We start from the raw sequence: 12300 nt of genomic DNA, 5'->3' as shown, positions 1-12300 counted from the left end.
CTACCAAACGACTATTAAAAAGATGTCTTTAGCGGAAGTGATTGATTTTTGGGGCAACAGGGGCATAAGTTTTTAAAACACAAGATGAGCCCAAAAATTTGATATATTCCATTGCTAATTGTCTTAAATAGGGTTACAAAACACCTCCAATTAGTCCTGTGACCATAGCGTTTCTGGAAAACATTCATTTGAACACAAAATAAGGTTGATAAGATTGTTGTACTTTACAGGTGGCAATTCTTATTCCTTTCCGCAACCGGCATGAACACCTCCCGATTTTATTTCGGCACTTAATTCCAATGCTTCAGCGACAACATGTGCAGTTTGGATTCTATGTTATTGAGCAGGTAAAAACTTTTACAATGATGGTAATGGAAATGAACTGGACCCTAGGTAGTGTTTTATTAGATAAGGTTAAAATTAGACCCAGCTTAAATTTTTCTCTTTGGGTGGCATATTGGGCTGGATTTAACAGGGTACTGTGGTTTTCACCACCACCACTGTGTTCCAGATCACCAACTGGCTGTTAATTGACCTGAAGAGGAACTTGTGCCCCTCAGCAACAGGAAGTCCTGCCTCAGAGAGCTGCTGGCCAAGTAGAGTCCGGCAGCTCTTCTGGGAGCGATGACCAGCTAATACTACAGTGAGGCTTGCAGGAAGGCGTGCTGCTCTAGAGTGGGGACTGGAGGTAAGCCTGGGGATCTTGCAGAGGCCAGGCTGGCAGTCCCCGGCGAGGGCTAATTTGAAGGGACGGCCAGGCTAGATAGGTCAGGGTGCGCAGGTCACTTATGGGCATCAATTGGCCCACGGATGGGTGGATCATCTGGTGCACTCCTAGCCCCCACCCACCACTGATAAAATTGCGGCGAGGGCGAGGGCAGGGGCAGGGGTGGGTGGGTAGGCAGAGAGCACGGCTTCCACTAGATTTTAAGCGATCCCACCTTCAAACATGAAATCCAATTCAATTAGTGTGAAGTTGTAACATTTATAACAAAATGGGAGTAGGGTAGCATAGTGGTTATGTAATGGATTTGCAATTCAGAGGCCTGAACTGATAATCAGGAGATGGGCTTTGAGTTCCTACCACAGTAGCTAGGCAATTTAAATTCAATTAATTAGATAAATCTAGATTAAAAAGCTAGTATCAAATTGGTATAACAAGTCACTTGATTGCATCAAAAGCTGCTACTGCAGTGGTTTAGGAAAGCGGCTCACTATCATCTCCTCAAGGGCAACTGGAATGGGTGTTAAATACTGACCTTGCCAATGATGTCCACATCCTGTGAATGAATAAGTTCCTGAATGAATAGATCATAGATGTGGTAGTGTTATATTAGGCCCTAGATCATTAAGAAAAAATGAGCTACCTAGATTGTTTTGAGAGTATTGTTGGAGACCTGGGAGCGCAACAGCTAATTGCTGTCCCATCATGGAATTGTTCATAAGCCTGGACAGGGAGAGCATATAGAAAGTAAAACAAAAACAGAATTACCTGGAAAAACTCAGCAGGTCTGGCAGCGTCGGCGGAGAAGAAAAGAGTTGGCGTTTCGAGTCCTCATGACCCTTCGACAGAACTTGAGTTTGAGACCAGGAAAGAGTTGAAATATAAGCTGGTTTAAGGTGTGTGGGGGGGGCGGAGAGAGAGAGAGAGAGAGAGAAGTGGAGGTGTGGTTGTAGGGACAAACAAGCAGTGATAGAAGCAGATCATCAAAAGATATCAACAGCAATAGAACAAAAGAACACATAGGTGTTAAAGTTGGTGATATTATCTAAACGAATGTGCTAATTAAGAATGGATGGTAGGGCACTCAAGGTATAGCTCTTGTGGGGGTGGAGGGAGCATAAAAGATTTTAAAATATTTAAAAATAATGGAAATAGGTGGGAAAAGAAAAATCTATATAATTTATTGGAAAAAAAAAAGGAAGGGGGAAACAGAAAGGGGTTGGGGATGGAGGAGGGAGCTCAAGACCTAAAGTTGTTGAATTCAATATTCAGTCCAGAAGGTTGTAAAGTGCCTAGTCGGAAGATGAGGTGTTGTTCCTCCAGTTTGCGTTGGGCTTCACTGGAACAATGCAGCAAGCCAAGGACAGACATGTGGGCAAGAGAGCAGGGTGGAGTGTTAAAATGGCAAGCGACAGGGAGGTTTGGGTCATTCTTGCGGACAGACCGCAGGTGTTCTGCAAAGCGGTCGCCCAGTTTACGTTCGGTCTCTCCAATGTAGAGGAGACCACATTGGGAGCAACGAATGCAGTAGACTAAGGTGGGGGAAATGCAAGTGAAATGCTGCTTCACTTGAAAGGAGTATTTGGGCCCTTGGACGGTGAGGAGAGAGGAAGTGAAGGGGCAGGTGTTGCATCTTTTGCGTGGGCATGGGGTGGTGCCACAGGAGGGGGTTGAGGAGTAGGGGGTGATGGAGGAGTGGACCAGGGTGTCCCGGAGGGAGCGATCCCTACGGAATGCCGATAGGGGGTTGAAGGGAAGATGTGTTTGGTGGTGGCATCATGCTGGAGTTGGCGGAAATGGCGGAGGATGGTGGGGTGATAAGTGAGGATAAGGGGCACCCTATCATGTTTCTGGGAGGGAGGAGAAGGCGTGAGGGCGGATGCGCGGGAGATGGGCCGGACACGGTTGAGGGCCCTGTCAATGACCGTGGGTGGAAAACCTCGGTTAAGGAAGAAGGAGGACATGTCAGAGGAACTGTTTTTGAAGGTAGCATCATCGGAACAGATGCGACGGAGGCAAAGGAACTGAGAGAATGGGATGGAGTCCTTACAGGAAGCGGGGTGTGAGGAGCTGTAGTCGAGGTAGCTGTGGGAGTCGGTGGGTTTGTAATGGATATTGGTGGACAGTCTATCACCAGAGATTGAGACAGAGAGGTCAAGGAAGGGAAGGGAAGTGTCAGAGATGGACCACGTGAAAATGATGGAGGGGTGGAGATTGGAAGCAAAATTAATAAATTTTTCTAAGTCCCGACGAGAGCATGAAGCAGCACCGAAGTAATCATCAATGTACCGGAGAAAGAGTTGTGGAAGGGGGCCGGAGTAGGACTGGAACAAGAAATGTTCCACATACCCCATAAAGAGACAGGCAAAGCTGGGGCCCATGCGGGTACCCCTAGCCACACCTTTTATTTGGAGGAAGTGAGAGGAGTTGAAGGAGAAATTGTTCAGCGTGAGAACAAGTTCAGCCAGACGGAGGAGAGCAGTGGTGGATGGGGATTGTTCGGATCTCTGTTCAAGGAAGAAGCTAAGGGCCCTCAGACCATCCTGGTGGGGGATGGAGGTGTAGAGGGATTGGACGTCCATGGCGAAGAGGAAGAGGTTGGGGCCAGGGAACTGGAAATTGTTGATGTGACGTAAGGTGTCAGAGGAATCACGGATGTAGGTGGGAAGGGACTGGACAAGGGGAGAGAGAAGGGAGTCAAGATAACGAGAAATGAGTTCTGTGGGGCAGGAGCAAGCTGAGACGATCGGTCTACCGGGGCAGTTCTGTTTGTGGATTTTGGGTAGGAGATAGAAGCGGGCCATCTGAGGTTGGGCGACTATCAGGTTGGAAACTGTGGGAGGAAGATCCCCAGAGGAGATGAGGTCAGTGACAGTCCTGGAAACAATGGCTTGATGTTCAGTGGTGGGGTCATGGTCCAGGGAGAGGTAGGAGGAAGTGTCTGCGAGTTGACGCTCAGCCTCTGCGAGGTAGAGGTCAGTGCGCCAGACAACAACAGCATCACCCTTGTCAGCGGGTTTGATGACAATGTCAGGATTGGACCTGAGAGAATGGAGTGCAGTAAGTTCAGAGAGAGACAGGTTAGAATGGGTGAGAGGAGCAGAAAAATTGAGATGACCAATGTCGCGCCGACAGTTCTCAATGAAAAGATCAAGAGAAGGTAAGAATCCAGAGGGAGGGGTCCAGGTGGAGGGAGAATATTGGAGATGGGTAAAAGGATCCATTGAACAGGGAGAGGACTCCTGCCCAAAGAAGTGAGCCCGGAGACGAAGACGGCGGAAGAAGAGTTCAGCATCATGCCGAGCCCGAAATTCATTGAGGTGAGGGCGTAAGGGTATGAAACTAAGTCCTTTGCTGAGCACTGACTTAGCAAAGGACTTAGTTTCATACCCTTACGCCCTCACCTCAATGAATTTCGGGCTCGGCATGATGCTAAACTCTTCTTCCGCCGTCTTCGTCTCCGGGCTCACTTCTTTGGGCAGGAGTCCTCTCCCAGTTCAACGGATCCTTTTACCCATCTCCAATATTCTCCCTCCACCTGGACCCCTCCCTCTGGATTCTTACCTTCTCTTGATCTTTTCATTGAGAACTGTCGGCGCGACATTAGTCGTCTCAATTTCTCTGCTCCTCTCACCCATTCTAACCTGTCTCTCTCTGAACTTACTGCACTCCATTCTCTCAGGTCCAATCCTGACATTGTCATCAAACCCACTGACAAGGGTGGTGCTGTTGTTGTCTGGCGCACTGACCTCTAACTCGCAGAGGCTGAGCGTCAACTCGCAGACCCTTCCTCCTACCTCTCCCTGGACCATGACCCCACCACTGAACATCAAGCCATTGTTTCCAGGACTGTCACTGACCTCATCTCCTCTGGGGACCTTCCTCCCACAGCTTCCAACCTGATAGTCGCCCAACCTCGGACGGCCCGCTTCTATCTCCTACCCAAAATCCACAAACAGAACTGCCCCGGTAGACCGATCGTCTCAGCTTGCTCCTGCCCCACAGAACTCATTTCTCGTTATCTTGACTCCCTTCTCTCTCCCCTTGTCCAGTCCCTTCCCACCTACATCCGTGATTCCTCTGACACCTTACGTCACATCAACAATTTCCAGTTCCCTGGCCCCAACCGCCTCCTCTTCGCCATGGACGTCCAATCCCTCTACACCTCCACCCCCCACCAGGATGGTCTGATGGCTCTCTGCTTCTTCCTCAAACAGAGGCCCGAACAATCCCCATCCACCACTACTCTCCTCCGTCTGGCTGAACTTGTTCTCACGCTGAACAATTTCTCCTTCAACTCCTCTCACTTCCTCCAAATAAAAGGTGTGGCTATGGGTACCCGCATGGGCCCCAGCTATGCCTGTCTCTTTAAGGGGTATGTGGAACATTCCTTGTTCCAGTCCTACTCCGGCCCCCTTCCACAACTCTTTCTCGGTACATCGATGATTACTTCGGTGCTGCTTCATGCTCTCGTCGGGACTTAGAAAAATTTATTAATTTTGCTTCCAATCTCCACCCCTCCATCATTTTCACGTGGTCCATCTCTGACACTTCCCTTCCCTTCCTTGACCTCTCTGTCTCAATCTCTGGTGATAGACTGTCCACCAACATCCATTACAAACCCACCGACTCCCACAGCTACCTCGACTACAGCTCCTCACACCCCGCTTCCTGTAAGGACTCCATCCCATTCTCTCAGTTCCTTCGCCTCCGTCGCATCTGTTCCGATGATGCTACATTCAAAAACAGTTCCTCTGACATGTCCTCCTTCTTCCTTAACCGAGGTTTTCCACCCACGGTCATTGACAGGGCCCTCAACCGTGTCCGGCCCATCTCCCGCACATCCACCCTCACGCCTTCTCCTCCCTCCCAGAAACATGATAGGGTCCCCCTTGTCCTCACTTATCAACCCACCAGCCTCCGCATTCAAAGGATCATCCTCCGCCATTTCCGCCAACTCCAGCATGATGCCACCACCAAACACATCTTCCCTTCACCCCCCCTATCGGCATTCCGTAGGGATCGCTCCCTCCGGGACACCCTGGTCCACTCCTCCATCACCCCCTACTCCTCAGCCCCCTCCTGTGGCACCACCCCATGCCCACGCAAAAGATGCAACACCTGCCCCTTCACTTCCTCTCTCCTCACCGTCCAAGGGCCCAAACACTCCTTTCAAGTGAAGCAGCATTTCACTTGCATTTCCCCCACCTTCGTCTACTGCATTCGTTGCTCCCAATGTGGTCTCCTCTACATTGGAGAGACCAAACATAAACTGGGCGACCGCTTTGCAGAACACCTGCGGTCTGTCCGCAAGAATGACCCAAACCTCCCTGTCGCTTGCCATTTTAACATTCCACCCTGCTCTCTTGCCCACATGTCTGTCCTTGGCTTGCTGCATTGTTCCAGTGAACCCCAACGCAAACTGGAGGAACAACACCTCATCTTCCGACTAGGCACTTTACAACCTTCCGGACTGAATAGTGAATTCAACAACTTTAGGTCTTGAGCTCCCTCCTCCGTCCCCACCCCCTTTCTGTTTCCCCCTTCCTTTTTTTTCCAATAAATTATATAGATTTTTCTTTTCCCACCTATTTCCATTATTTTTAAATATTTTAAAATCTTTCATGCACCCTCCACCCCCACTAGAGCTATACCTTGAGTGCCCTACCATCCATTCGTAATTAGCACATTCGTTTAGATAATATCACCAACTTTAACACCTATGTGTTCTTTTGTTCTATTGCTGTTGACCTCTTTTGATGATCTGCTTCTATCACTGCTTGTTTGTCCCTACAACCACACCCCGCCCCCCCTTCACTTCTCTCTCTCTCTCTCCGCGCCCCCCCATCCCCCCCCACCCCCCCCCCAACACACACACCTTAAACCAGCTTATATTTCAACTCTTTCTTGGACTCGAACTCAAGCTCTGTCGAAGGGTCATGAGGACTCGAAACGTCAACTCTTTTCTTCTCCGCCGATGCTGCCAGACCTGCTGAGTTTTTCCAGGTATTTCTGTTTTTGTTTTGGATTTCCAGCATCTGCAGTTTTTTTGTTTTTATATAGAAAGTAAAGATTTTTAATGACAACAGCGTTTTCTGATCTTAAGTCTGGATTACTTGAATCGTACAGATATCATCACTAGATGGTGCTAAATTATACATAAATAAATAATGGACTCACATGGACAGTTTTCCTTGTTGTTTGGTAGATGCCAGTCTTCTAGCTGTACTGGAACAGCTTGGCCAATAACATGGCTAGTTCTGGAGCACAAGTCTTCAGTGCTACTGATGAATATTATCAGAGGCCACAGCCTTTATGCTCCCTGTTAAGTGTTCCCACTTTTGCGCCCTGCTGCTTGAGGTCCTCTGGAGTCTTGTGTACACTCACTCAGCTTATGCGTGATATTGTAGAAGAGGCAGTGAAGTGATGGTGGGCCTGAGACCCAGACAAATGTTATGGGGACATGAGTTCAAATCCCACCACAGCAGCTAGTGGAATTTAAATTCAATTAATAAATCTGGAAGCTAGTCAGACCATGAAGCTATCATTGTCATAAAAACCCATCTGGTTCACTAATATTCCTTAAGGAAAGAAATCTGCCATCCACGCCTGGTCTGGCCTACATCTTCAGCCAGAAGTGTCGAGTGGATGATCCATCTTGGCTTCCTCCTGAAGTCCCCAACATCACAGATGCTAGTCTTCAGCCAATTCAATTCACTCCCCATGATATAAGAAACAGCTGAAGGCACTGGATACTGCAAAGGCTATGGGCCCTGACAACATTGCAACAATAGTACTGAAGACGTGTGCTCCATAACTAGCTGTGCCCTTAGACAAGCTGTTCCAGTACAGCTACAACACTGGCATCTACCTGGCTCTGCGGAAAATTGCCCGGGTATATCCTGTCCACAATAAGGAGGACAAATCCAATCCAGCCAATTACCACCCCATCAGTCTACCCACAATCGTCAACAAATTGCTGGAAAGGGTCATTGATATTGCTATTGGGCGGCATTTGCTCAGGAACAACCTGTTCACTGATGCTCAATTTGGGTTACGCCAAGGCCACTCAGCTCCTGAACTCATTACAGCCTTAGTTCAAAGATAGACGAAAAAGTTGAACTCGAGAGGTGAGAGTGACTGCCCTTGACATCAAGGCAGCATTTGACCGAGTGGTATCAAGGAGCCCTTGCCAAACTGGAGTCAGTGGGAATCAAGGGGGAAACTGTCTACTGATCGGAGTCATACGAAGTACAGAGAAAGATGGTTGTGGTTGTTGGAGGTCAATCATCTCGGTTCCAGGACATCACTGCAGGACTTCCTCAGGGTGCTGTCCGAGGCCCAACCATCTTCAGCTGCTTCACCAATGACCGAACTTCTATCATAAGGTCAGAAATGGGAAGTTTGCTGATGACTGCAGAATGTTAAGCACCATTCGCGATGCTTCAGATACTGAAACAGTCCATGTCCAAATGCAGCAAGAGCTGGACAATATCCAGGCTTGGGCTGACAAGTGGCAAGTAACATTCACATCACACACATGTCAGGCATTGGCTACCTCCATCAAGAGAGAATCTAACCATCAGCCCTTGAGGGTTATCATTGGCCAGAAACTGAACTGGATCAGCCATATAAATAATGTGGCTACAAGAGGCTAGGAATGCTGAGATGAGTAACACACCTCTTGACTCCCCATGTCCACCATCTACAAGACAAGTCAGGAGTGTGATGCCTGGATGAGTGCAGTTCCGTCAACACTCGAAGCTTGACACCCTCCAGAACAAAACAGCCTGCTCGATTGGCACTCCATCCACAAACATTAACTCCCTCCACCTCTGACGCACAGTGGCAGCAGTGTGTACCATCTACAAGATGCACTGCGGGAATTCACCAAGGCTCCTTGGACAACACCTTCAAAACCCACGACCATTACTATCTGGAAGGACAAGGGCAGCAGATGCATGGGAACACTACCACTTGGAAGTTCTCCTCCAAGTCACGCACCAACCTGACTTGGAAAGATATCGCCGTTCTTTCACTAACTCGAGCTCCTTCTCCAGCAGAAGTGTGGGTGTACCTACACCACATAGACTGCAATGGTTCAAGAAGGCAGCTCATCACCAACTTCAAGGGCAATTCGGGATAGGCAATAAATGCTGGCCTAGCCAGCGATACCCAAATCCCATGAGTGAATAAAGCCAATAGATTCCACAGGTTTGGAACAAACTAAAATAAACTTTACTGTACAAGTTCAGAAAGATAAAACAATTTATCATATCTGTCCTGTACCTCATACTTACTCAGGTTGGAAAGACATAACTAGTGGAGTACCACAAGGATCAGCCCTAGGGCCTCAATTATTTACTATCTATATTAATGACTTGGAGGAGGGGGCAGAGTGTAATGTATCCAGATTTGCTGATGATACAAAAAGGTGAGAGGGCATTTTGTGATGAGGACATAAGGAATCTGCAAGGGGATGTAGACAGGTTGAGTGAGTGAGCAAAAACTTGGCAGATAGTTTAATATAGGAAAGTGTGAGGTCATGCACTTTGATAGGAAGAATCAAAAAACAGGCTATTATTTAAATTTGGAGAGACTCCAAAAAAAGTGCAGTTCAGGGGAATCTGGGTGTTCTTGTGCATGAAACACGAAAAGTTAGCATGCAGATGCAGCAAGTAATTAAGAAGGCAATTTTGGACTGTATTGCTAGGGGGTTGGAGTTTAAAAATAGGGAAGTCTTGTTCCAACTGGACAGGGTGTTGGTGAGGCTGCACCTGGAATACTGTGCACGGTTTTGGTCCCTGTATTTAAGAAAGGATATACTGGCATTGGAGGCAGTTCAAAAGAGATTCACTCGGCTGATTCCTGGGATGAAGGGGTTGATTTATCAAGAACAGCTGAACAGGTTAGGCCTTTATTCATTAGAGTTTAACTGAATGAGGAGTGATCTTATTGAAACATACAAGATTCTGAGGGGGCTTGAAAGGGTAGATGTTGAGAAGATGTTTCCACTGGTGGGGCAATCTTGAACTAGGGGACGTAGTTAAAGAATAAGGGGATGCTCATTTAAAACTGAGATGCGAAGGAATTTCTTCTCTGAGGGTAGTGAATGTCTGGAATTCTCTACCCCTGAGAGCTGTGGAGGTGAGATCACTGGAAGTATTTAAAGAGGAGGTAGGTAGATTTTTGAAATATTGGGAAGTTGAGGGTTTTGAGGAGCTGGCACGAAAGAGGAGTTGAGGCCTGAGGCAAATCAGCCATGACCTTATTGAATGGTGGGGCAGGCCTGAGGAGCTGAATGTCCTTAAATAAAAGTAATGTGTTTTACATATTGAGACTCGCCATACAACTGTCATTGTTCCCACTTTTTCCATCCCTGCTATTGAAGCTCATTTTCTCAGGACACCACCACCTCTCGTGATTTCCCCTCTTCCCACCCACCCCCACCAACACCCCCACCTTTTGCTACCTAATTCGTAATTCCTATTTTTCATTGTTTGACCCATGGCAGTATCAGTCAATGTGGACCAGTTTCTTGTTCACTCACTGTATCTCTTGTTCTCATCTCCTTTTGTGTTATCTCTTGCTTCATCACCATTTTTGACCAAGCTTTCTGTCACATCTCTTAATTAGTTTTAGTGCTTAGCCATTGCTTTTCTTCCCTATGGAGCATTTTGGAAGGTCTTACTACATTAATCACACTGTATAACTTGAGATGGTTGCATGGGATCCAGTTTCTCTTTTTGGTTGGTTTTTTTTTCTAGCAATTTTCCTTATCTATTTACTCATTTCCATGAAACACTTCAGATAGAAAAACGATATATAATGTTGCAGCTGCATAATTCTCATTGTTTGAGTGAAATTATATTGTATGTTATAAAATTTGTTCCTTTTCATTTGCACAAAAATCTCCGCTGATACTCCAGTGCAGTATTGAGGGTGTGCTGCAGTATCAGAGCCACCGTCTTTCGGATGAGACATTAAACAAGGCCCTATCTACCCTTAGGTGAACATAGGAAATATGAGCAGGAGTAGGCTATACGTCCCATCGAGTCTGCTCTGTCATTTGTGTCACAGTTACCATGTTTGCTTTCCCATTTTTCCCCACTGTCCCCATGCCCTTTAATGTCATTAGTGTCCAGAAATCTATTGACTTCTGTCTTGAACATGCTCAATGCTTCCACAGTCCTCTGGGGTAGAGGATCCCAAAGATTCACCACCCTCTGAGTGAAGAAATTCCTCCCCATCTCATCTTAAATAGCCTGATACTTACTTATTCTGAGACTGAGTGGATGTAAAATGTCCTATGACACTATTTTGAAGAAGAGTAGGGGAGTTATCCCCAGTATCCTGAGCCAATATTTATCTCTCAACCAACATTACTGACATACAGATCATTTGGTATTAGCATATCACTGTTTGTGGGAACTTGCTGTGTGTAAATTGACTGCCACATTTCCTACATTACAGCAGTAAAGCACTTTGGGACATCCTATGGTTCATGAAAGATGCTATATAAATGCAAGTCTTTTAAGCCCTTTTTTTCCTTTTTCTCACCCCAGGCTGGTAACTATCCCTTTAATCGTGCTATGCTATTTAATGTTGGTTTTATGGAGGCTATGAAAGACCTGGATTGGGACTGTCTTGTTTTCCATGATGTTGATCACATCCCAGAAAGTGATCGCAACTACTATGGATGTGGGCAGATGCCACGGCATTTTGCATCAAAGCTGGATAAGTACATGTACCTGTAAGTATCTGCACCACCCATTTTGTACCTCCACAGTTTGGACACATTCCTCTAAAGTGCAAAATTTTAAATTGTTCTTTTGGTGGAGGGGAACAAGAGAGTCACCCATACAGTGCAAGTTCTGAAATTGCAAGGTAAACTTTGTTGCAATTGTTGTTATATTTTTGCATTGTTCTCAAAAAAAAATGAAGTAAATTTGAGCTTTTGCTGACCCTCATTTCCATAACCTATTGTGTGCAACTTAGCCTAGTCAGGCCATAAATATTTCTCTGTTACCTGAGATTATTTGCAATGTTACATATCAATAATAGCTTGCTGCTGTTCAGAGTAGATGCATAGAATTACATAGAAATAACAGTACAAGAACAGACCGTTTGACCCAACTGGTCAATGCCAGTGTTTGTTCTCCACTTGAGCTGCCTCCTTCAACTAACCCTGGCAACTTATCCTTCTATTCCTTTCTCCCTTGCTTTCCCTTAAATGAATTAAGTACAATGATTCATTAGTAACTTGGTAAATACTTTCATCTTCAGGGAACATAAATGATTATCTAGAATCCATTTTTGTTGCTGCATGTTAAGTGAATGGAATAATTTTCTTAATATTTTGTGTTTAAGCTGAACACCGCTACTATGTTTGCTTTCTGTTTAACAAGTTGCTGCTTTTTCTTGTATATTTTATGTTCTGGTTAACATATTAAATACCTTTCTTAATGCACTGACAAACTAATTGGGTGAGTTTTCTATTTCTATTTTCTTTTGGAGTCTTTTTGTTTTAAAATTTCACAACATGCAGTCCTTGGATGATGGCGTCATTTCTTTCC

General features: G+C 46.1%; 1 protein-coding gene across 3 annotated transcripts in view; it reads left to right on the top strand.

Annotated features, from left to right (window-relative positions):
* The window catches only part of b4galt6 (UDP-Gal:betaGlcNAc beta 1,4- galactosyltransferase, polypeptide 6), a 74481-nt gene that overhangs the window by 51156 nt on the left and 11025 nt on the right, over nucleotides 1-12300 (top strand). For all 3 annotated transcript variants that reach the window (XM_041190561.1, XM_041190563.1, XM_041190562.1), the window contains exons 5-6: nucleotides 231-347; nucleotides 11290-11477. In XM_041190561.1, the coding sequence (XP_041046495.1) occupies nucleotides 231-347; nucleotides 11290-11477 (305 nt within the window). The remainder of the gene's footprint in view (nucleotides 1-230; nucleotides 348-11289; nucleotides 11478-12300) is intronic.

The sequence above is a fragment of the Carcharodon carcharias genome, chromosome 6 (genome assembly GCF_017639515.1).
Source record: "Carcharodon carcharias isolate sCarCar2 chromosome 6, sCarCar2.pri, whole genome shotgun sequence".
NCBI lineage: Eukaryota > Metazoa > Chordata > Chondrichthyes > Lamniformes > Lamnidae > Carcharodon > Carcharodon carcharias.
The sequence above is the reverse complement of the archived record's forward strand: the minus strand, read 5'-3'. Positions and strand labels throughout refer to the sequence as shown.